Source organism: Crocodylus siamensis, chromosome 11 (assembly GCF_052110815.1).
Source record: "Crocodylus siamensis isolate JL-2025a chromosome 11, ASM5211081v1, whole genome shotgun sequence".
NCBI classification, from domain to species: Eukaryota; Metazoa; Chordata; order Crocodylia; family Crocodylidae; genus Crocodylus; species Crocodylus siamensis.
In genome coordinates this window covers 15,201,212-15,227,730 of record NC_143405.1, presented here as the reverse complement: position 1 = coordinate 15,227,730, position 26,519 = coordinate 15,201,212, and the positions used below count along the sequence as shown (strand labels likewise).

Below are 26,519 nucleotides of genomic sequence, written 5' to 3'. Positions count from 1 at the left end.
GGTCAAAGCCTGACAACAGCCAGAGTCCCTTTTGTTGAAAAGACTGATGGATGAGGCTTCCTGTAAAAGGGCAACCTTTGAAATGTTTGAAAACTGTGATCATGTTCCCCTTTAATCTCAACTAAACAGACCTAGTTTCTTCAGCTTGTCCTCCAAGTCATGCAACTTCCATTGCAACGCTGATCAAGCTTGTTACACACCTCTGGATCATCTCTACTCAAAGCAAATCAAGAAGGCTGTGGCGAAGTAGTGGCAGTCCAAAGGAGTTGCCAGTTTTTAGAAGAAACAACAAAAGAGGAACGAATGCTGACTATCACGGCCAGGAACACTCAAGCACAAAAAAATGGCTTGCCAGCCATAACCACCGAGGGCCTTCAAAAATAATCTAATAAAGGCAGCTATTCATAGTTAGAGGAGATGAGGGTCTCAGCAGAATCAAGCAGAAGCTGAGGGATGATGTGGAAAAGGAAAGGAGAAACTAGTCCTGTCTGGACCCACAATTCCACTTTGCTCGTTTCTGCTTTCAGGCAAGCATGGCACCTCCTACTCTACCCAGGATATTTCAAAGATTTCATAAACGTTACGGCTGGAAGGGACCTTGGAAGATCATCGAGTCCAACCCCCTGCCCCAGGGGAAGGAAGTCAACTAGACAGGTGTCCAAACATTTCTTAAAAGAGTCCAGAGTAGGTGCTTGCACCACCTCTGGAGGGAGTCTATTCCAGGCCTTGGGGGCTTGGACAGTAAAGAAGTTTTTCCTCATGTCTAGCCTAAAACGGTCTTGGAGGAGTTTGTAACTGTTGGACCTTGTCATCCTTTGGGGCACTCTGGTGAACAGGTGTTCTCCCAGATCCTGATGCACACCCCTTATGTACTTATAGGCAACCACCAGGTCATGCCTGAGCCTGCGCTTTTCCAGGCTGAAGAGTCCCATGGCGCTCAGCCTCTCTTCATAAGGCCTGTTCTCCTGTCCTCTGATCATGCGTGTGGCTCTCCTCTGCACTCTCTCAAGCTTCTCCACATCCTTCTTGAATTGCAGAAACCAGAATTGGATGCAGTACTCCAGCTGCAGCCTCATCAAGGCCGAATACAGACGGAGGATGACATCCCGAGATTTGCTTGAGAAGCATCTATGGATGCAAGCCAGAGTTCTGGTTGCTTTAGCAGCTGCAACATCGCATCGGTGGCTCATGTTCATCTTGTGGTCAATTGTGACCCTCAAGCCCCTTTCAGCCGCAGTGCTAGTGAGAGTAGCGCTGCTGAGCCTGTAAGCGTGATGCAGGGTTTCCCCCCAACCCCGGCAAGGTGGAGTACCTTGCATTTTTCCTTATTGAATGGCATCAGGTTTTTATCCGCCCACTTTCTAAGCTCATCAAGGCCAGCCTGGATCACCATCCTGTCCTTGGATCTATGATTAAAAAGGGTCCCAACACCAACTTTCACGGCAAGGGCAGGCAAAATACAGCCCGTGGGCTGGATTCGGCCCACCAGGTGATTGCATCTGGCCCACAGACAGGTGCTCACCAATTCACTGTATCCAGCCCAGCCCTGGGCTGCCCCTGCTGTGCTCTTGTGGGGCTGAGCCCTGCTCACTCCTGTGGGGGCATCACCCACTGTGCTCTCACCTTCACCCACCAGATAGTGCTAACTCTGGCCCCACAGGTAGGGAAGTGGTGATGGGTAGGCAGGCTGGGGGGAGAGTGGTGGCAGGCAGGCGGGTGGGAGAAGGTACGGAAGCAGAAGGGGAATGGAGATAGTGGCAGTGGGCATGGGCCAGGGAGTGGCAGCAGTGGGACTTGCACCAGTGCCCTGGGGCCAGGGCTGGTGGGGGCCCAGGGTAGGGCAGAAGACGCAGGCATTGGGGGAGTCACTGTTCCCCTGAGCACCGCCAGGAGTGACCAGGAATAACGGTCACAAGCTGGCAGAGGGTAGGTTTAGGTTAGATATCAGGAGGCGCTACTTCACGGTCAGGGCGGTTAGGATCTGGAACCAACTTCCAAGAGAAGTGGTGCTGGCTCCTACCCTGGGGGTTTTTAAGAGGAGGCTGGACAAACACCTTGCTGGGGTCGTCTGACCCCAGTATTATTTCCTGCCATGGCAGGGGGTCGGACTAGATGATCTACTCAGGTCCCTTCCGACCCTAGAAACTATGAAACTATGAAAGCACAGAGCCTGGGCTGGTGGGGATAAGGGGTCTGCCTGGCTCCATCGCATGGGGCTCCCGGGGACTTGCAGGCCTCTGTGGGGAGCTCCGCGTGATGGAGCCAGTGGCTCAGCCCCACTCACTGCCACACGCAAGCCATGGGGAAAGGTGGGGACCTCTGTGCCATGGAGCCGGGCCAGCTCCACCCCTCTCCCAGCCACCCCAGCTGCACCTCATGATCTGCACTGCCAGCTTCATCATGCAGGGCTTCCCCCAGGGGCACAGGGCTCAGGCATGTGAGCTTCACGCAATGGAGCTGGTGGCCCAGCCATGTGTGATCCTCGGGCTTGCCGGGGCAGGACCCCTCACTGCCAGGGGTCTCTGCCTGCCATGGGCCATAAGCACCTCAAGGGCCTGTCTGCTGCTGCCTCTGCCAGCAGGAGATGTGAACAACTGGGGGCGGAGGGGGGGCAAGGCATGTGAGCTGGGCATGTTGTGCGGGGGGGGTCCCACATGCACAGCCTACCACACATGCACCCACATCCCCCTATGCAAATTCCACACCCATACCCCCAGCCACCCTGCCCTCCACGTACCCCACAACCCCCCACAAGCCCCACACCTACCCACACACATACCCCCTCACAATCCCTCCCAGACCCTACACACCCACAACTCCCCCACAAACCCCATACCTACCCATCCACCCACACCTCCACACCCTCCCCCCACCCCACATAAACACCCTCCCAGAGCCACTGGCAATGCACAGGGGGTGCACGCAGGTGCACGTGCACCCCATGAGATTGGTGGTGCATCCCCTGATAGAAGCACTGCTGACACTGCTGGTGGGGCCTGCAGGCAGTCGCCACTCACCCCCCACCCCCTTTGGTGCTGACACCACTGCCTGCGGGAGCTCCTCACTCGCTGCCGCCACACCCCTGCCACGGCCACAGCTGCCTGTAAGTGGTCGCTGTGCCCCCCCAGACAACTAAGGGCTTCTCTTCCAAGAATTGGATCAGAACAGCTATCCCACTCAACTTCCTTGTGTATCCAGGCCTGAGAAGCTCACATCCCGGGAAGCTCACTCTCCTGGTAATTTAAGCCACTAGCCCTGCCTGGTGTGTACAGTCAGTTAAGATCCCATCACTGGTACCAGAAGGTGCTGGGCCTCTTGGCCAAGGGGCCCCACTCAGAGTGCCAAACACCTCTTTGCTGTTCCCTTCTCCTGAAGCCTCAAGTTCATGCATAGGTTAAGTGCTTTGGGATCCCAAGGACTCAAACTCTCAAGATAAATGCAAGTTATTTTATGGCTAGTCTGTTGGTCCAGGAATTTGTCCCTCATCAGGGAAACAGTAAGGCAATTAAGTACTTCGAGAGTTTACATTCTCGAAGGCAGAGGATCAGCTGCAAAACTAAACTGTAAAAAAACAACTGGCCGCCAATGCTAACAAGCAGCCGGAGGCAACAGGTTCTCCCTCCTGCAGCTCTCGCTTACCATAATTACGCACAGCTCATGTGTACTAAGCCTTTTAAGCAGGATACAGGTGTAGGACAGCTCATTTAAGCACACACAACACCTTGTCCAATGGCTCCTGGGCTCATACTTTTGCCAAATTCCCGCACCCTACTCCTTCTGGATAAGCATGGTCCTGCCCACAGGCTTATTCCAGGAGGCAGATGCACTGCCCTTTGGCTATATCACATGAACATTTGGGATATGAGATCATATATACCCTAACACAAAGGAAGAAGGAAGGGAAGGAGTCAGCCCTGCAAACTGGCTGTTAGAGGGTGGATGATGGATAAGGGAGCATGTGTGAGGGCTTGGGATGAGGAAGGTCCCATAGTCTTTCTGGTTTTATATTAGCAATGAGACCTGGAAAGCCTTGTTTGTTTACAGCATTGCAAGAATAGTCCAAAGAATTCACTATTGCTTAGAAAGCCAAAAGTACTTTGTGGCATCAAGGATCTCAAAAGAATTGTGCCACAACCTAGGGGTACCCTATGCTATTTCCCGGTTGTAGACTGCTGAAGCAGCTTGCTCCGTGTCACACTAAGTAAACTGCAGAAGTGGGAATAGAAAATGGAATCCCTGACTTTCAGACTCATGCTTTGATCAGCAAGTTATGACTTGCTGCTTCAGAGATAACATGGCCATGTTAGAGGCATAAAAATCCATGAACCCTGTTGAATTTAAGCAGGAGGTCATAGAACAGACCAGGATATGGATGGCCCTCTGTATTTCAGCTCATTTCTGACTGTTGGCAATATATCATGCAGTGAAAGGCCTGCCATATCTTGCAGTCAATCGTTTTCAGCTCATTGGTAGGATTTTGAAAGTCCCGACACAACCTAACAGCTGACTGAGACCCACAAAGCCAGAACAACTCTCATTTCAGGAGCAAGAAGCTTTAAGCACAGGTCATTTGGAGTGGCAGCTCTCCCAGTGCAAGCAGAAAGGAAAACATTTGTGCGAACGCAGGGTGAGATGCCTTTCAGTGAATTGGGTGGACACCTAGCCCCTGAATTTGTAGGTTCATGGAGAACCCCCAAGACCTTTCCCCATACCTTAGCTCTTACGATCTACAATCCTAAAACACCCTCCCCAAAAATCCAGTTCTTCCCCATCCCAGAGGCAGCCAGTTGTGAAACCAAAAAAAAAAAGAAGAAGGTAGCAAGGGAACAATGAAGGTCACATCCAGGAGGGAAACTCTTTTGTGGCAGAGTGTGAAAACAGCAAGGAGGTATTATTTCTATGAGCAGAGAGCAAGCAACTAAGCTGGACAAACCACAGCAAAAAACACCATGTTTATCCATCAGCTTGATCTGCTTTAGACTCTAAAGTTTCCAAACTAGAGATTATTTTTTCCAAAACGTTTCTTGATGGTCCTTGCCCAGCTGTGAGCATCACCACCATTAGCAGAGGAAGATCTATGACCCTTATAGTCTTCTATAAAAGCTCATGATTTGGTGGGTGCCATTGAAATTCCCAATGGGCAGATGCCGGTAACAACAAAGAAAAGTGGATTAGCTTTCTTGACAGAAGCCAAGCCTAAGGCAGAACAGAAATTCAAGTCCCCGTCCCACTGCTACTGCCAGAGAGGATCTATCTCACTGCTGTTGCATGGTGTGATGCTCTGTTGGGTGGCTAGGGGAATGACCAGTAGTTCAGCACTTACACCTGCGCTAGAAGAGGCTCGTGCTCCATTTGTTTCATCCCACTCACCATGACATGGGCAGGGGGTAGTCAGCTCACCTTTTATTTAGGAGTCTCTGGTCAGCCCAGGTCATCTTTATTAAAGGTGCAGGCCCCAAAGACACAGCAGGACAAGGATCGGGAACCCCTGGCATGCATTCCTGAGCATGGCATATGACACTATTTTGCTTAGCATGCCACAGCCAGCCCAGGCTCTGGGCAGCTGCCACTGGCCACGGAGCTGTTTACAGCTGTTTACAGCTTCCCAGCTGCCTGCCACAGCTGTCCCGGGCTCTGGGCAGCTGCAGCAGGTGGCAGGCAGGCTACAAACAGCTGCACCAGGGTCTGGAGCCCGGGGAACTGGCTCTGTGGCGGCAGCTGCACGTGCAACTCGGGGCACATGGCAGGGAAGGGACCAGGGCACCACAAGCCCAGCTGACCCCTGCTGCAGGACTTGGCTTGCTAAGCACTACCTGTAGCAGAGGGACATGCTTGTGGAAACAGGGCAGATCAGTATATGGCAGGACCTGTACTGTCCCTATATTGCTGCATATCTAAGAGTAAGCCAGTTGCAATCCTCTATTTTACATTATATATGCACTCCTGAGAATGTGCTGATATAGCCCTTGACCAGGAAAGGGCTGGTAGCCAAGCTTTAAAACAGTATTTAAAGGTAGCCAGATTAAATCTTCTTCAGAGCCTGAATTGCAGTTCTCCCACCCATGTGGACTGCACGTTGCAATGCTGCTTTCTCTTCTCAGTCTGCTCTGGAAACACAGGCCACACTAGGCACAATCCGGCCACACTTTCCCTGGAGATTGTCTTCATGAACAGAAGCAACAGATCAACTCACACCTTCTCCCCGCAAGGCTTGGCTCCTCCAAGGGCTCCTCTCTCAGAACTGCTCAGCTCGTGCCCTAGATCCTCATGCCGATATTCTTCAACCACAGCAATAAGCTTGGTAACTCGGTAAAGCTTACCCCACCTTGGTAACTCGGTAAACATGCTTGACCCTTTCTCGACAAAGTAGACTTTCAGGCAGATGCTGTCTGCTTGTTAGGTTCTCCCTTCCTCACAAAGACAACAATCAAGGAGATGCTGGTCAAAACCCAAGGCTGAATCTCAGGAGACCTTGGCAGACTTTAATCTATACTTAACAGGCAATTTAGAAGCTCTGAACCTCCACCCCCTTCCTCCCAACTTCCATTCAGCAAGGACTTGGTATATGCTACAAACACTTAAATCCACAGGGCCTCCTTAGCCGGGATACCATTGTTCTGGCAGGCCGCCCAGACATGGACATCAAAGGCTGGTTTTGAGTAAAACAGCAGGGAAAGGCAAATTCCTCCTTCAGGTGCCTCACAGGAAGGATGGAAGGTTGTTGCTGCCCCAGAGCTGCTTGCTTCCTGGACGGCTCCCAGCTCTCACTTTGCAGTGCCGCATCAGGATCAGGCAGTCACCAGCTGAGTGACAGCAGCAAGTTTTTTGTTTGAAGAAGAAAACCTATGCAAAAACACAGGAGGCCACATTTCCATGGGTCCCCTCCCCACTCATAGCAGACAGATTTTCAAGGGAGGTCAGCATGTAAACACACCAGTCATTTGGTAAGATGTCCACCAGCTGCAAATGCTTAGCTCCTATTCCAGTGCTCTGCCATGACTTAGACCTGAGTTAACCATGCCCTGTTACAAGTCTTGGGAGGGCTGAAGAGGAATGTATATATTTGATCTCCTTGCACCTGGCATTGCTAGGGAGGACAGGTGCTCAGGACCACCCAGGATCAGGCCAAGAATTGGTCCTGGTCAGCCAGAGATCCCTGTTAACTACCCCGAGCCAAGCCAGGCTAGGCTGCAGGAGTTTCCAAGGCCCTGCAGCAATGAGGAACAAAATGAATTTCCTGAAGCAGCTCAGCAGTGGAATGTCCTATTTATATAAACTCATTTTAAAGTGGCACCATGTCCCTGACCTCAGTGACTCACTCCCATTTCTCATACACTCTCTGGCAGCTGGCTGGGCTTTATGACACAGGCGCCCTTTCAGAGGCACCCCATGCATCAGCGCCTCCATCATACACCCAGTGTTGAAATAAAGCTCTTGTTGTGGACACCAGGGCTTCATTCTTCACAGGGGCATCATTCATCCCTGGTTTATTTTGCTTCACACACCCATTGACTGGGCTAACACTTACCCACACCACTCACTAGTGCATACCCATGCTGTGATGGAGTCCCAAAGTTATACATACCAGGCAGTTTATGCGTAGGTCTTGCATGTTGTATTCTGGATTGAGGCAAACCCCTGCTATTAAGGAAAGAGTTATGGGAACTTCTGAGTGATCCGGGTGAGACTTTCCTCCCCTGCAAGTGTGTGTGAAGTATGTTGGGTGCCCTCCACTCCAGCAGGGTGCATCAGAGCAGTGGTTTTCAACCTTTTTTCATTTGCAGACAGACCCCTAAAAAGTTTTTAAGAGAGCTGCGGACCCCTACGAATTGACAGTGTGGGGATTCGTACACTTTTCACCAATCATAGTCATCTTTCACAGATCCCTCAGACAGTCTGTGGATCCCCAGGGGTCCACAGACCACAGATCAAAAACTACTGCATTACAGCAACGTGCATTTAGTACTGTGTGCTTACATGACGCTCGGCTGATTTCACTAGCGAAACTCCAAAGACTTCAGTGGAGCTTCAGGATAAGCTGGAAACAAGAGCAGAACCTGACCCAGAATTTGCAAGGATTCCTCCTTGGATCTCAGCAGTGGGACCAAGAGCATGAACAGGGCTGTGGCAGCTGTCATCAGGGTCATCTACTGTTATGGACTCAAATATGTACCGAGATCAATGCGGTACAAGCACATTGTGATATTTTGTGGCCTGGAGAGTTCCAAAGATGTAGAGTGTAAGTAATGGTGAAGAAACCTTGCCTATACCAGCATCCCCATCATTGGCCACAGCAATGGTAGAAGCATTAGGGAACTGCATTAGTGTAGAGACTGCTAGGGAGCCTGTCTCATGAGAAGACTGCCTGATTTGCTTGGCAGAATAGTTGAGCTCCCTTCCTCTCCTCTGCCAGTCAGTTAACTGCCATTTATGCTCGGAAAGCCTCGCTTTAAGGCATGAAAGGATGAAGCCAAACAGTTGGGTGATGGATATAGAGCATTCAAACAATTTAATCCACATAGGATCCAGAGCTAGACTGCACCTGAGATCCAGCTCTTGGAGGAGAAGAGTGCTGGAACAAAAGTCAAGACCTCAGGGCCCGCTTTTATGCCAGTAGCTGTTTTCACAACTGTTTGTGCATGCATTTAAGCTACTGCTCTATATTAAGCGTATCTTATTATGTGCCTGTATTCACCTGGAAAGGTACAACCTGCCAAGCTGATCTATTGACCTCTCTAACACTATCAGGACAGACAGATAGCTCTGCAGAAGAAAACCTATCTACATTTGGCTTAGGAAGATTGACCAACACTTTTTTAAATCTTTGCCAATTAAATTGTGCCTCCGAGGCCATTATTGAATTATCTGAATTACTCAATTATAGAGCTAAGTAACAAGAGCAGAGAGAGACAGAAGGATTTGGGAGGAATAGGCCAGGGAAAAGAAGGAGATAAGAAGACGCAGTAGCTGGAGAGCTGAAAAAGCAGCAACTATGGAGGCTACTCAAGCTCTTTCCAGTCTGGAGCAGAGAAGGTGACTCTTGTATGTTGCAACCGTGAGACAACAAAAGCGAAGAGCGCTAGTTGAATGTCTAGAGAAGCAGGAAAAAAATCCACCCATGAGACACCCTGCAAAACAATTCTATTATCCCTCGCTGCTTCACGAGTTAGAAATGATTTCTAACACGCAACACAGATTTCCTCAGTGTAAATTAAGCCCGTTACTTCCCATGCTATCCTCTACAGCCATGCAGAAATATTGATCACCTCCCTCTATTTCAGCTTTACATATCTGAAGATGTAGGCCCTCCCTCTGTCTGCGTGACTAGAAGAAATGAACTCAACCTTGCAATCTTCAAAATGAGTCATATTTTCTGAGCCTCTTATCGTTTTATTTTTCTCCTCTGAACTCTGTCACGTTTGTCTACCTTTTTCGGATCCAGCTGAAAAGGAGGGAGAAGGGGGTACAAACCAGTTTGACTCTCCTGGTCTAGATGAACTCCCTGTATTCCCCTACTCATGGAGAACGCCATGTGGGACAGCGTCCAAAGCCTTTTAAAGGTCAAGACTTAACTGCATCTATTTCTTCTCTATCACCAACGAGACCATGTCAAAAGATAACATTAGATTTACTCCTGGCTGTTTCTTATTAACTTACTGTCCTTGACTGCATACACATGGATTAATAGTTCGTTCTAGTATCTTCCAAGTACTGAAGTTAGGCTGACTGCTCTGGAGTGCCCTGGGCCCTCCCTTCTTCCCTCTTATAGAGCTAGGCACTATGTTTGCCTTTCAAGTTATCTGCAACCACCTCCACCCATCAGAAGTTCTTGAAGATATACTGCTGATGGTGCTGATATTCCTTCAGTTCATTCTGTAAAAACTTCACTGAGAATTTTACCAGGCCTTGCTAACTTCAATACAGCCAAATATTGCTTAAAGCCTGAGTTTTCCACCCATTCTGGATTGGGCTTTTATTTCCTTGTTAAATGCACACAAGCAGACACACGCACACCAATTACAACATGTGCGTGAAAGCTGAAACAAAAAAAGAGGCACTGAATACTTCAGCTTTCTTTGTTCTGCTATTTGCTCCCTTTTCCCAATAATCAAAGGCCCCATGTCTCTTCTATTACTCCCAGTGTATTTATACAATCTTTTCTTATTGTCTTGTGTGTCTCTTGCCAACTGTAACTCATTCTGTGCCTCAGCCTTCCTGATTACTTCCCTCCACAGTTGTGCAGTATCTTCATACTCACTCATCCTTAGTCACATTTCTGTGTCTCTACTTCTTCAATGATCACATTTCTTATTTTTCTGGCCATTAGAGAACTTCCCATGGGCAACAGTAAATTAAATTTACAGAGGGAAAAGAAAGAGGTGCCTGTTCTTGCTGCTAATTAAATCTGGCAAGTGTGAACTAAACACTATAATCAAATAGTATTATCCAATGAGATTTCATTTATGAATCTCTACTTCTAAAAACTTAATATGTAGGTTTGTTTTATTTCCTGAGAGTAAAAAAATAAAAAAAAAGAGGCAACAAGTGTAGCATGGAGGCTTGCTTCCCAACACTCGACAAAAATCAAAGCTAATCCGTTCCAAGCTAATTATAGGCCAAAAAGGAGCAATCTCCCTCCTCTCTTCTAACTAAAGGCTTCCGACCATGCAGCTTGGGATTTCCTGTCGCTGGTTTTGTTTATGATCAATGTTGACATGCTCTTCCTCTGCAGCGAGGGCACGTCTGAGCTGCAAACAGGACAAGCAGTGCCACCGAACTGGTAAAGAACCGAAACTCAGATGCTTCCCTCCCTCACTGAAAGATACCCACTGGCATGGAAACAAAATATCAACCAACCCAAAGTTTTAGACAGCATTAAGGTTGCGTCTTGGACAAAAAGCCAAGACGGAGGAAGACACCCTGGAAGCAGTATCCATGGGCAATAAATACCACTGGATGGCAAGACAGGCTAGAGAATCCCCGCTTCCCCAACCTCCTTTCTCATGGTCACTTATGAGTCATAGAGATGCGGCCCCTAGTCTTTGAGACTGAAGGCTGCAAACCACTTACTTCATCTGTCCAACCTCCGCAGAACCAGTGACCCATCTCCTTGGAGGAAGGAGGAGGAGGGGAACAGGGAATAGTTGTGTTTATTGTGAGGCCCCACAATTGGTAACCATAGACACTGCCACAATACACATCCTATGTCTCAGCAATCGTGTATGGATGAGAAGGCAGCCACAGCAAGATTTTCCTGCAAGCAACAAAAATGCCCCACAAAAGCCAATGCAAAGGATTACGCAGAGCAGGACAGGAAGTCAGAAGAGCCAACAACCAATCCCCCATCCAAAGCAATTCGAATGCTGCAGCAATGCATTCCCAGATTGTGCCTAAATCTACCTAACGCACTGCCTCCTTATTGGAAAAAAGAGGGCTAACATTGCGCTATGATAGATGACCAACGTAACCTTTAGTTAATGGATTTATTGATACAATTCAAAGCTAGTAGGGGAAATATTCTGAATTTCCTGCTTTGATCAACTAGCCTTTTCTCTCCTGCCTTTCCTGCATCTCCAGTCAGATACGCCTCAAGTGCTTTATAAGCAACCCAACACCCTATCCACTCGAGTATGAGCTCTCCCACAATTTATGGATTAAACAGGATTCACTATGGAGCTGGACGCTTTAATGCCATACTCCATGAGACGGGTTTAAAGGACAGTCCAATATGTGAATGTGTTGATGCACTGACCTCATGTGAGCAGCACACCCCGGATAAGGACCTGGCAAGCGTCAACAATAAAGCTGGCGTGTGGCTCTACGACATGAATGATGCATAGAGTGGGAAATGAAGTATACAAGAGAAGAAGAAGAGTCAGATCCTATCAGACTGTTTTTCAGGGAGTGGGCAGGAGAAAATGGATGGAAAGATCAGTTCTGAACAGATAAATAGCTAGGCTGGGTTTGATCCAAGGTCATCTGGTCCAGTATCCTGCCTCTGAGGGGGGCAGAACTGGATGTAGAGGTACATTTACTAAACCCATAGCAGGCAGACTGTGGCAAAATTATCACAAACATCCCAACTTCTCCTAATTCCTAGTGAGAGACTGGCATGGGCCCTGAAACAACATTTCCTCTTCCTCCCACAGTCTCTTAGCCAGGGCCATGTCCTCAACCCTGCACAATCATGGTAACTGTGACTTTGGTGAGGGAGCTCTCTGAATCCTGCTGCATACAAGGTCTTCCCAATACCCCAATGCTGCAGGAAGCAGGCACCTGGAATTGAAGCCCATCTACAGGTAAATCCAACAAAACCACCATGTGCATGCCTGCTTTATCTATATATTGCTCCTTCCCAGTAGCATTATTCAGGGGCCCTTCAGGCAGGTGCTCATGTTTTTGCATCCACAGAGTTCAGACCCATGTGGGCTCTTCAGCCTCTGAATCCAGATGCCAAGGTAGGCATTGTGTCCAAGCCTTGAGTCCTGTTCTCAAAGGAGACGGCTTCCTACCCTTCTGGCTATGTAGGAATGAATTAATCACATTTCAGAGCTGCCATTAAGTCGCGCAGACTCTGGAGTCTGAATATCTGGTTCTCCCAGAAAGAGCCCCAAACCCTCCTCTGTTTCCAGCTGGACTGACAGCTTCCCCAGTTGCATACATCCTGCGGGCAGACAAGTGGGTTTCAAGCTCTGCTCCTTCGCTTGGACTGTAAAGCCTTTGGGGGAAGGCACAGGCTTTATGAAGGGTGAGCTTCACCGCTGGTCTCTCTTCCTTACTATGGAGCGAAAGTTTTCCTCTCCAGCTTTTATCTCCCCATCCAAGTCTCCCTAGTCTTACACTGGATTCCTAGTTCTCTAGCTAGTCCTCTAGCTTTGCACTTGATAAATGCATTGTTACTGAAGTCCTGGTAACCTTCAAGTCAGTCAGTGACAATACATAGACTCAGTGGCTTTGCCCTCCTACCTCATATTATCATCTCTGCCTCAAAAATAGATCTAGACATATGCAAAGCTCCTGGAACTGAATATCCTTGGACTCCAGACAAAGTTCACCTTTACGGGCCACCTTCATCTCTACATTTGAGGGTCTGCAGTAATGCAAGCCCAGTGTTTGGACAAGAGCACGGATCAGCTCAGGATCCCAGGACAAACCAGTGCTATTGAGGAGGTGCAGCCCTACCTTCCGGTGGAGCAGCTGGGACTGCAGCCCTCCACTGCCTTCGATTTCATAGCGGACGCTGTTGAAGAGCGCAACTCCGTACTGGTCCTTGTAAAACTGGCAGAATTCTCCCAGCACCTTCGCTGTTTTCTCTGAAAGGGAGAGAAAACTCAAGTTTAATCAGAGAGCACAAACTTGAGAAGAACAGATCCAGGGACCTCCAAGCATGGGTGATCGAAGCCCCCTCCCCCACCTGTTTGGCGTGCTCCTCCAGCCAGCTATCCAAGCGTTAGAGTGTGGGAGATTAATAAGCAGATGTCTCATTTCCTGCAGCTGTGGAGGAATTTCAACCCACTAGAAGCACCCCTACCAGTTTGGCAGCATTGACTGTTCACGAGTCACTGGCCATCCGTCTGGTTACTGGAATCATATTGCTAGGATGCAGTACGGGTTATTGGGCAAACTGTGTATGTGCGTTTCTTTTTCCAGTAGGAGTTTTGCTCATTTTTTCTCTCATACTAGGCACCAATTAGCAAAACCAACTCCCACTCACCATGGTAGAGCCTTGTTGATTTGACTGCACCGTCTACCGAGCTTAAGAAAGCTAGGCCTTTGCAGAAGCCCTTTATGCCTGGGCTAGGACAACGCAGGGCCCTAAATGGCAATGAATTTCAATTTACTTTTCTGCAGGCATTTCTAATCCAGAGATCCCCACGCCAGATAAGAGTCATTTCATTTTGCCTGGTGAGAGCTGGGTCTTTTGTCCCACGCCGTGACCAGCTCACCTAGGGCAATAATCATGGGGAATTCCACCACCACCATGTCCCGGTGCTCATAATGCAGTTGAATCCCCAGGCTGAATCCCATCACCTTCACACTGTTGTCTCCAAGCCCCTTCCTAGAAGGGCTGGAAGAACCAATCTGACGGGAGGCAACTTGTAACTTCTCCAGGCTTCACTATCCTATACAGTACCCCTGAGCAGCAACTGCAGTGCAAACCAAAATGTTATTCGTGTGCTGCCCATAAGGGCCTCCCTGCCACAGGGATCCATCTCATTATAAGGGAGGGGCAGAGATTCCCAACATATTTTGTCGGTATGTTCCCAGGCTGGCCCTGGACCCAGCCCTTGCCGGTGACAGTGTGGGACAGTTCTCACCACTACCTGCTACCTGCTGGGTGGGGCAGGGGCAGAGCATGTAATATTGAATCAAGCAGCCACGGGCCAGGTGAGTCACACGTCCACCTGCCTCTGCTATGTATCCAACCCCGTCATGGGCACACGTGAAGCAACTGGAACATAGCTGTGAGGGACAGCATGGGGGCAGTGCCACTTGAAATGTATTCCCTATCCCCAGTGCCAGCAATGCCACAAGATGGAGCCAGCCAGCACGCAGCCGACCCAGCTGTGAGCCAGAAGCCAACAGACGGAACAGGAGAAGGCAGCAGAGGCTCCTATAGCCGCCTGAAGCTCTGATTCAACCAGAGATTCGCTGGTACAAACTCTAATGGTCTTTCATGCTACGAAGTCATGGATGTTCCTCAGGCAAGGGAGAAAGTCACTGGGCACTTGACACATCGCACGTGGGAGCAGTGAACCAAAGGATCTCTCTTATCAAGGAATCAGTCTGTTAACACACAAGCACTTCACTCAGCTGGGTCTCCTAGGTCCCACCTTGGTAGGAATGCAATATTTCTCATGGGATCTCGTGGCAGGGTTTCTGCTCTTAGAGCACAGAAATCTGCACTACATCCCTGACACAATCATGAAGTTTCAGACAATCCTAAGAGGCCATCTGATACCAACTGTCAAGTATCTGTTGGCCCCAGGGGTGTTACGGTGTATTTGGCCAGGGAGAACCACATACCTGCTTTTGCCCATGTCTTATTAGAATTATACAGGGAGAAACACACTACCTTAATCTTCTTTAAAGAACACCATATAGCTCAAAGTGCCAGGGGGCCAGCTACTGCCTTGGCCAACACCACAAACTCAATAGTTAACCCATACACACAAACATGCACACAATGCCTGCAGTCAGGTCTGCAACACACTCACCTCCTCGGGCACCAGAACACGCCGAGGAGCAGGTTCTACCAGCAAGAACATACTTTCCTAGCATGCCAGTACCACTAGTCTTGAATATACTGGGCAGGTCTACACAAGACACTTAATGCGCAACAGCCTAACAACCCTGTGCAGCAGTGTGCTGGGTGAAAGCCGTGCAAATATGCTACTGTGCAGTAGTATTAGGCTACTGCGTAGTAAGCGTCACTAAAAAAACCACGCACCCAGTGCAAAATGTAGTTACTGCACATTAGTATTTCATTAAGCAAGTACTTAACTAAATGCAAAGTAACTAGTGTGCATTAATGTACGTGTAGATGTGCCCATTGGGCCCAATTCTCAGCTACACCAATGCTCCTTTTATTAAGGGCAACACCTTCCCCTCATTCATGTTTATTTGTTGCCAACTAACCTTACATTAGATGTCACACACACCATGCTTCCTTTCCAAATACAGGAACCATGGTAAGCTTCCTGCCTTTCCAGGATTCTCATAATAGCCATTTGTTGCCCCCTCCTCCCTACCCCAGTGGCTCAGGTCTCTGCTGTGGAAGTTGCACTTATTCATGCAAACTAAGCTTTCCTGGATCTGCCATCACCTTCTCATTCTATGTCCAGAGGAATGAAGTAATGGCCTTAAACTGCAGCAAGGGAGATGAGGTTAGATATTATGAACGACATTCTAACTTGGAGGGTGATTAAGCCCTGAAGCAGACTTACAGGGATTTCACAATCTCTCTAGGTATTGGAAATTTTTTAAAGTGCAAGACAGCAGTGATCCTGCCTTGAGCAAGGGGGGTGGAGTTGGTGACCCTCTGACGTCCTGTCCAAACCTATTTTTCTATGACAAGGGCTTCTGCCAGGGAGAGGGAACGGCAGACATTATCATTACGGCTCTTATGTTGCAAAATGAAACTGAACATTAGACCTTGGCTGCATTTATTCCTGGTAAGTACGGGGTCCATATCAAGGTTGTCCCTAGTGTCCCACCACTCAGTGCTGGACCACTCAACAGAAGAATGCAGGCGCTGCGTTTAACTGGAGACCCAGCGAGAGAGAGAAAAAAATTTCTCATGGACTTGGAAGGCAGGGTCTGAATGCACTAGTTATGTCTCCCAGCCAAGGCACCTATTGCATCTCTTGTCCCTTCTCTAAATCTGGCAGTTCAGCAGATGTCAGCAGCTCATTTCTGGAAGACATGTAACAGAGTCTCCCTGCTCGTCATCAGTTATCACTATGAGTCACTGTTTCTAGGGAGGGATAGCCTGAAGGAACTCAGTGGGATTTAAGTAACAAAACCCCCTTGGCTCATTTGAAAAATCCCAGGCACAGTCCACATTAGGACCCCGTCATGTCCCTGTTGAAGTTAGAGACTTTGGATGTTGTTGGTCCGTCCTCACCCTCCCTGTGCTCAGTACACACATAAACTGCCCATACACGTGCATGTTGGCATTCTAATTAGAAAGTGTGGGAGTGGACTGTTCTGTGTTTTAATTAGAAGACTCCAGGGTCACCGCAGCGTCACATGTAGCCCCTGTGAGCTTTTAAAATGGCTCAGGGGCACTTTATCTAAACCTTGTCAAATGAGGTTTAGATAAAGCATCCTGCAGTCATTTTTTACGTGTGCAGGGGCTTAATACACATGATGGTGAAGGGCTTAAATCAGAGTATCTATCTGGCAGCCACTCTAATTAAAATGCCCCACCTCCCCCGCAGCCCCTAAGCACATATATAGGCAGCCAATGTGGCCAACTAGGGTGGACGTGATCCCTGCTCAAGCACCAGGTTCAGGATGGACAAGTCCATGCAGAAGCACTGGCATACAGATTTCCCCATACCACATACAAAACAGCCTGTTGGGGACCAGCATCCATTTCCTGTGCATGGGGCACAGTCTTTCTCCAGAGAAACTGTGATGTGTCCAGCTGTGCAAAATGAGGCTGTTTTAACACATACCCCCTCCAGGAGCTGCTAATCACAGACTCTCCAAAGAGATGCAACCATTTGCTTCCAGCTGTTCTGGTCCCTGGACAGTATATAGCGGGTATATAAAGGGAAGGCCCCTCTGACTCCAGCATGAATGCCATGGCATCCCCTGAACCTCAAATCACGAAACCTGGGTTCTACTCCTGGCTCTACCGCTTACCTGTCACGTGAGCCTAGGCAGCCTGTCTTCCCCCTTCTGTGCCTTGCTTCCCCTCCCTCACCTCTCAGATTGAATCATCTGACTACCATTGTGTTGCCACTTTAGAGTCCAGCCCAGCAGGATTACAATTCCCACCCTTCTTGGAGCACACCACACCCTAAAGGGGGTTAATTGTGGGTTACATGGTCTTTGTTCAGCGTTTAAACATCAAATGCCTCAGATTCCACTCAGAGGCAGGAAATTCCTGATGTTCAGATTGTTCCAACAATGCTAGCATGCCCATATTGCACATCCTGTACGTTGCATAGCATATGTTACTAGCAGAGTGACATGTTGCCAGAGTTTGGGGAGAAGAACAGCCTTGTTAGGATATAACCAAAGCCTGCAGACGGCCTTCTCCCCAGCTCTCGCATTGGTATGTAACCTCAGGCGAATCACTTCCTCTGTGACTCATTCTACAGAGGAAGCAGCAGATGCCAAGATTCATCTACCCCAGATAAGGCTTCGGTAGTAATGCTCTCATTAAGTTTTCAAGTTCTGCATATAGAAAGTGCCATGGGGTTGTAAAGTAACAGCCTTTAAACAAGGCAAGTGAAACCAATGCAGACGTGGAGTGAGGTTGCATGCAAAGCTTGCTGTGAAGGCATTTCCTGGCTGGAGGGTGATCTTGCAGCTTGCCCAGGGGAGGAGAGGGTTGCACTTTCCAAGGTTCTTTCAGTGAGAGAAACAGGATGGAAAACGCGTGGGAGAACTTGTAATTCCCTTGTCCCATTTAAATGCACTGGATGAGGTCCTGTCTCACCGCTTCCTTACACTGAAAGCACGGACCTAACTGAGCATGCAGGTTGGTGCATGAACACAAGAGCCTTCCCCGAGGCTGGCACCAAGGGTGATGCAAGTTTCCAGAAGACAGGTGACATGAGGGTGTGGAAGGAAGGCAAAGTCCACTGTACAGGGGCTCCTCCTCTCCACCTTTCCAGCTCTCTAACGTGCCTCACTAGGAGTCCAAATGCTCTTGCTGCAGCACATGGCACCAGTATACCTCATCCAGCTAGGACAGGGAAGGGCAATTATTTTGGGCAGAGGGCCGCTTACTGAGTTTTGGCAAGCCATCGAGGGCCATATGACAGGCAGCCCAGGGCAGATAAACATGAATTTTCTAAATTTTTTAGGGGCCTTGCGGGCCAGACAGAATGGCCTGGCAGGCCGCATCCGGCTCCCGGGCCACATTTTGCCCGCCCCTGAGCTAGGCGGTTGCTTTTTCAACCACAGTCCAGCTCCAGGCATCTCTCCATATTAGGATCTGTGAAGCGCCCATCAAGCCACCCCAGCCTCTCCCAGGATCCTCACCTGCAGGAGGATTGCTCATCTACATGGAGCTATTCCTGCTGGGGAGCTGATGGCTGGTATTAGGGCAGGTGCCTGGGAACACCTGGGCCCCAGCCAAGCAGTGTTTTCCTGCAGGTGTGGAAGAAAAAGGTGATGACAGAGAGACAGTCAGTTTGCTAACATGGGCTCTTCTAAAGCAGAAGGTGTCTGCTAGATAAGAACTACCTTCATTTCTCAGGGGCTCTTCAAAAGGAAAAGACTTCGAGGCAAACAGCTGTCATAGAATCAGAGGAAAGGTGCTCACACTCAGTTTAGCAAACAAGACTCCAACCTCTGTGCAGAGAGCACACACCCCGGACAAGGTGCCCTGCCTGGCTCCATCACAGGGAGAGAAACTGGAGGATGGTCTGGGGGTGAGCCGTGCACAAGACAGCGTGCCAGTAAAAGCTGCCAGTGGATGTTGGGAGGGAAGGGAAGCACTACGAGGGGAGCACAGAGCTGGTTCTGGTCTTAGTCTTTGGAAAGGCCAAGACAGATGGATGAGTCACCTGGACAAGCCGCCCTCCTGACATCTGCAGACCCATGAGGGCAGCGAACAGGCACAGCAGAGGGAAGAGGTACTCCAAACAAAGCAGGGCCTCCAGGGTGTCTTGGGACTCAGTCTGGACTGCAGCCTCCAGACACAAGGAGTTAGAAAGCTGCCCCACTGTGAACAGCTCAGATGTGCGGCACTTCTGTTGCCCTCCAACTCACTGAGGGTCTGACTGGTGCAAAGCCCCAGTGGAAGATCCTCAGCTTAGTCCAACCAGGAGTTTGAGTGTTAGAACTGGGCTCAACCAGACAACGGTCCCCCTAGTAAGCTCTGTTCAGCTCAATTTTAAAGAACTCATGTGGGAGCTCACCACCGTGGAAGACTCACCCAACGGGAGGGGAGGCAGCAGTACAGAGGTGGGGTGTCATCTTCACAAGAAGTAAGAAAGGGAGACTGGAACGTGTCCTCTTCCCCTGAAGTCCAGGTGGTTTTGCAATTATAGCCCTGGACTGGGATCTGGGAGACTGGAGTTCAAAGTCCCAGCTCTGCTAGAGGCCCATTTTCTGGCCGCGATGGGAAATGAGACAGAGTCGTGCTATTTTTTCTAGTGAAGCTAAATTTGAACGTTCCTTGGAGCAGAGCTCACGTCACCGTACAGAGCTCCACTGTGCTGCATGCAGACTTGATTAAAGTCTCCCAGGGCTACTGTAATCCGACGCATATCAACACTGAATTTGATTCTTCCCTCCCCAGCTCCAGAAAACAGGGAGTACCTCAGACTCCAAGCAAGAGAAGAAAAAGTCCTCTTCCTTCCCACAGCCCTGTGGCTGGCAGTCAGACCATGAACAGCAAGGAAGCCGCTTGTAACCTTGGTGCTGCCATCCAAGATAAAACCAACCGCCCTTTGAGCCAGCTGGAACTTCTTCTAGCTGCAGCTGCAGATACTCCAGAAGAGCCAAGAGAAGCCATACTTTAAACCAGGACTTTCTTTTTCTCTCCCATTTCAACTGCACTGAAGTATAGGCAAGTGTCCCTCTAGTCTTTCATCACCAGCACCAGACCATTTGGAAAGCCCTTGACCAGGAATGGCACGTGGCTGTGGTTTGGAAAGAACGCGCAATTAATGTACAGATTTAGGCAGCTCAATAAAGCTGATTGCACACACAGGGCCCTCGCAGAGGATCATTAATTCCACATACAAAGAGACACTCACTGGAGGCAAGGGAAAAAACCACATTGGCTAGGATGCCTATCTTAAGCAAGTATAGGGCAGAGCACTGCAGACAAACCCATCATGAGGATTTAAGAGATTTAAGGCTGCTTAATTAGCCAGACTTCCAGGATCAGCCCTAGGCAGCAGCAAACTTTATAGCCACATGCTTCCCACCCTTGGGCAGAAACAAGTCTGCACACAAGTGCCTTCTCATTGCCCTTGCCAGAAGTCTGACATCTGCAACCCCCAACCTCACTCATCCATGCAACATCTGCAAATTCTGCACATTGCTCTCCCCTATGGGATTTGCTCTCCATCTTGATGGGAGGACAGGTACCTGGTAGGGAAACATTCAGCAAGACTCCCTAGCAGATAACATACGGGCAGACTAAGGGCTGTCGGCTGAATCCAGCTGCAGTGGTCAAGATGAATCTAGATTGACTCCACCCACGGAGGTGGGGAGGCTTTTCATGGCATGCAAAAGCTAAGTAAGGCCTCTGCCCCTACCCTGCCAAAAGTGAGTGTAAGATTGGTCCCCTCTCCCACACACAGTGCTTCCACATTTCTCAGGGAAGCAATGGGAAGACAGACATGCAAGGAATCTAGTTCATAGCGGTATAAACACCTGTCAGGAACACCCTTGTGCAACCCCCCCAACCTCAGCACAGACTCCCAATCAGCGAGGGCTCAATACAGAGTCTACTCAGTGTTTAGAAACCCCCTGGGTCCTGCTCCTTCTTGCATTCATGGGACAGCATCAACATGACATTTAGTCACTATACAAACAGTTCAGGATGGCTTTTGGCCCTTCCTTGGCTTCCCGGCTAGCTGACGTGGCTTAGTCACATTTTCCCTATTTAAATTCATTTCTCCCCTTTGCTGATGTGTCAAGGGCCCGCGCGCATAGGAGAACCAACCTTCTGGCAACAGGGAGAAAACAAATCAGTGTGACTATACCATGTAGCAGTGAGGCCACGTGGGAACTGTAAGAGAGACAGCCTCGCTCCAAGTTTCAAACTTCTGACAGTTGAAAGTCATTTACAGCAGAACTGCAACATCACAACGCATATTTATATTTGAGAAAGCAATCCCACTGCGACTGAACTATGCGTATGCAATCATCTGGCGTGCCATGGTCAGCTCTGGTGGCGTGGCTAGTAGAGAGGGACGGTTGATGTACAGAGTCAAATAAATCAAAGACAAATAACTATTCTCTGGTCATGACAGTAGGACATATATCACACCGATGTAAAGCAATAGGGTCCCCAGGGAATCACTAGTGCCATACTCTGCTAGGACAGGAAGCAAGTGTTTGACAGAGACAGCAAGCATCAGCCAAAGGAGAGTGCTACCATCTTGATCTCTGCCATCCATGAAGCCATCAGTGCAATGGCAAACACAGGCCTAAAGCTGACTGCCTTCTTGTATCGTGGTGGTAAGGGGCAAGTTCTAGGTTTGCAAATTCAGCATTAAGGCCTCAGTATCTTTTGCTTGATAAGAGTAACCCATGATGCTTGAAAGGCAGCAGAGTTTTGCTAGTCGGCAGGTTTAGCGCAAATACTAAGCAAGTTTTATGATCTCCCCCAGGATCCCCAGCTCTACTGATATAACCCCTCAGGTATCATTTGCAATGGCCAGAGTCACCTTCTTTGGTCACGCATACTTCCCTTGAGAAAACACGCCCTACGCTCAACAATGACTGGAGAGCTCAATGTTTCCTGGTCTGAGATGCAAAAGAACCTGTGCCCAATTCTCCCAAAGTTACTGCACTGAAACCACTTCTTTGACAGCTCTCAGCCAAGCCTGCAATCACCACCCAGAAATATGCACCACCTACTCGCTCCCATTCAGCACAAACCAAGCCCAGAAATTAGGCAGCACAGCTGGTTTTGTGCAGCCTTGAGCACCTGCCAAGATGCACACCCAAGAGAGCCCAAGAACAGCACTGGATGTCAGTTAGGCATGAGAGTGCAGTATTGCCAACCCCACCGTGGCAAAAATCATGAGACAAACTCTTAAAAACCAAGAGATTTGGAAAGTAAATCATGAGATGCTATTTTTGAAGTGTTGGCTGGGGGGGCTCTGGGGGAGGCTGTGGGTACGTGCGGAGGGTTTGAAGCCCGGGGAGGGGGGTGGTCCCTGCACACCCTGGCAAGACAAGGGGTACTGTGGGTCAGGAGTGAGGGGAAGACACACCAACATGCAGACACACACACAGACAGCTGCACACGGCTCATTTGCACGACTCGCCCCAGCCCCCAGGCCCCATTTACCGCAGCCCCTCACCATGGGCCCTTCCATCTGCTCCCTGCACCCCTTCCCTCCCCCCCGCCCCTTCCCCTCACAGATTTACCAGAGCTCTCTACACCTGCCAGAAGAAAAAATCCCAAGATTTAATCTCTCTATCAGGAGATCATGAGTCAAAGTTAATTTGACTTGAAAATCAGAAGCCTCATGATTTTTTCATGAGAATTGGCATTACTGAGAGTGAGAAGAAAAGCCAGCCCACTTCTACCTGACTCTCCCTTGGACTATTTAAAAAGCCAGAAGCTTGGGCTCTTCTGCGGCTTCCTCAAGGGGCTGGGTAGAACCAACAAGGTTCCAACACTCTGCAATCAAATCCATTGTTAGCACTGCTACTCTGTTATTGAGCCACCTGAATTTGGCAACTGAAACAAAACCGAGCTGCTTTCAAACACTAGAATGGATCGAAGGCATTTTCTGGATGCAAAAATGGCTTTTAACCAGATAAGAGTTTCCATCCAGAGCTTACCTATTTCTAAAAGGAAAAAAAACATGAGAAAATTTTAACAAATATTTATTGATGTTTTCTGCAAGAACATGTTATATAATTTTCAGCCAACTCAAACTGAGTGACTTTGCAAAAAGCTGGCTTTAGAGCAATTATTGGACGTTCTGCTAACTGCCAGCAGTAAGAGACCCACTAATAGTGAAGCAGTTGGCTGCCCCTGTGTGTGCCAAGCAGGGGACACACATGCAAACAAGGAGCAGGTGACAAACCCTCACTGTTATGCTTTCACTTTCCCAGCTGCTTCACTGACACAGACCGCTCTCCATGGAACGAGTTAATTGACTGACGATTTATGGGAAGGGAGCAAAAAAAGGTTTTTGATCACAGCACTGCGATGGAGAAAACTTGAATGCAACACCATGTATTGGGAACCCATGTGGATTGGGAATTCTGCCTCTAAAGTCAGAGTACAGTTGGGATAACAAGTAAGATTCAGAGTTGAATTTAAACTGCATGAGGAAGTGGCGGAAGTCACGATACTTCACAAGATACTGAGCAATAGTTCAACCAGTAAGATACCATCTCACATCTAAACTCATTGGGCAAACATTTTTGGAAGACAGGACAATAACCAGGTCCAAGTCTAGCAATCAGTCCATCTGCTATTAGAAAAGGACTGTGCTATTTCCTTTGCTATCTACCCCCAACTATTAAAGGAACTAGAATTTCAAAGTCCATTGGAACATATATCTAAAAAAAAGGTTTTGTGACTGGTTAGTGAAACCTCTGCTAACTGGTTCCAGTATGTCCAAGCATTCATTCCTGGACATCCATGTAGCTGATGGACAATGAATGAGTCTATGGCACTGGATCTGAAGATCCAAAAGGAAATCCCTTTGCTTGAGTCACTGAAGAGTAGTTCTCACAAAGCGCTTGAGAATAACGTAGGAAATAGCCTTGCAAGCCCCATACAGATGGTGAAGTTGAGTTGGATAAAGGGAGTCGATAGAAAAGATCCATCTGTTCCAAAAAGTTTGAAACTCTGCCTCCAACAGTTCATGCCTTCAGCACTATGCTGTCTACTTTGTTCCATATTCAGGATCCTTTACAAATCAGTCCTGATTGTGCTATAAAAGCTGATCCTGAAGCATTAATGGATTCCACAGATGCTGGCACAAAAGACTTCCCCTCAAAAAGACGGCCCTTTGGTGTGATTCACAGAGGTTTCCTCTAGCAGGTGGGCCCTTTGTTTTGAATTCATCTTGTTCAATTTTTGCCCTGGAGAGAGAGATTTATATTTGCCATAAACCTTTCAATCCCTCCCTGGACTCTGCAGATAGCAGAGCGAAAGAGCACTATATCTGCATCCTCATCAAGGAAGCCAGCAGTGTCTTGGGAGCAATAAGCCAGACAAAACAAATGCTGGCCTCTGCAGAGCATGTTGTTTTTTCAAAAAATAAGAGCCAGACAAATGAATCTTCCATTTCAGCTCCAATTATAGCCCCTCCAAAATTATACTCTGGGAACAGTCACAGACTAGTTAGTGGAGGGAAAGCACTGCCTTGTTTTATATGTAAAGGGCAAGCAAGCCCCTTATTAAACATAGACTGGGGCCATGGTGAATGTTACAGAGAAAATGATGATGCTCTTTGGCCTGACAGTGGGATGCAAACAGATAAGCAACTCCAAAAAGACTGTGACATACCTACAGCGCTTGACAATAAGGCAGTGCCCACTGGGCAACTGCGTGGTGACCAGCTGGGGTCAAGGGCCCAGGATGTATGAACAGCGTGAAACGGAGTAGCTGCTGTCAGCTTTACACCTATTATCACTATGGCTGTCTAGTAAAAAGTAGGCGCCTGATACATGGATACCAAAAGGGTAAAACCTGCTTCTGAACATTCAGGGTAGGTGCAGTAGACTGGGATTGAATGCGAGCTCCTCCCTCTTCTCGATGGTTTGCCATGGTCCTTTAGGCTGCAAAGCAGGGAGACAGGGGGCTGAACTGGCTCTCCAAGCCCCCCACCCCTCCACCCCCACCACAGACTGGGGGATACTGAGAGTCTCACCTCTGAGACAAGCCAGTCCTTCCGTGGTGACTTGTTCTCATCCCACACTTCAGAGTAACACGGGGGATGTAGCCTATAAGAGCCAAAGCAGGCCCAGATTCAGAGTCTGAGCTGAAGCTTGGATCACCGGCTCTCGAATCTCTCCAAGGGGTGGTTCTCACAAGACTGTGGCCCAAAGCAGCAGATATGTTTGTGAGGTCAGATGCTTTTTGGGAATCCTAGCCCCACCCCAATGGGAACCAGAAACCACCAGGGTGAGCTCAGAGCTATGGCCAAAACCCCTCAGAGATGTGAAATACTTGGGGACGTACAGATTCTGGGCCCAGCTTGAATTCCCAGCTCCTTCTCAGAGTCAGGACTTTTGTTCCCATTGTTATTGTTACGATGCCAAGTTGGCCGCTAGGTTATGAGATGGGATCTATTTTTACATCAAGCAGCTAAAGCCAGACAATTCAGACAGGCAAGAGATAGCAAGGGATTATGGAAGGTTTGGGTTGAAGGCCAAGGAAAAAGTTGTTTTGAATTTGGAATACAAATGCAGAAGCCCATTTTGCATGGGAAAGGAGGAAGAGGAGGAGGAAATAGTGACTGAGAATAGCAGCACATCTATTCTGGCATCCTCTATTGCAAAAAAATAAAAAATTGATTCATTTATTAGTGTCAGCTAGCTTTTCTGTTGCAAGTCTGACCACACTCGTACACACACACCCCCTTATCTTCCTTTAACAAAGCTTGGAAAATTTTGATGACAGACTAAAATCAAGGGGATCATGTTGAATTTTCACTTTTTGTTCACTGCTGCTGGGGTGGGGGGGAAATCATCTACTTCCCTGACAATCAAGTCAGTTCACTTACTTATCAATTAATGACCATTTATTAGGTCTTCAGGGAATGGAAATACAAAATCAATTACTTGCACAGGTACTAAAAATTCAACAGTTATTCTGTGTTATAAAGAACTGAAACAGTTTTTCTTCCTGGCTCTGAAGCCAGTGAAGGAGCTAGGAAACACAAATAATTCCTTTGGCAATTTATTAGGTGGACGTTCCCTTCACATCCTAAGGAGATGCAATGAACGCTCAGATCTCTAAGTACTCAAGCTAAAAACTTTAACTGCTTAGCATTCCACAGCAGCATTGGTACAATAGTCAGATTTAAGACCTTCTCAGAGCCCCAAAACATCCAAGCAGTTCTTTAGCATGAAGAATTAGTAGCCTAAATCAGCAGCTGGGGTTTACTATTTCCACATTC

At 48.4% G+C, this 26,519-nt stretch overlaps 1 protein-coding gene across 2 annotated transcripts in view; it reads right to left on the bottom strand.

Annotated features, from left to right (window-relative positions):
* The window catches only part of NIBAN2 (niban apoptosis regulator 2), a 114,944-nt gene that overhangs the window by 38,956 nt on the left and 49,469 nt on the right, over window positions 1-26,519 (bottom strand). For both annotated transcript variants that reach the window (XM_090021399.1, XM_090021400.1), the window contains one exon: window positions 13,183-13,313. In XM_090021399.1, the coding sequence (XP_089877525.1) occupies window positions 13,183-13,313 (131 nt within the window). The remainder of the gene's footprint in view (window positions 1-13,182; window positions 13,314-26,519) is intronic.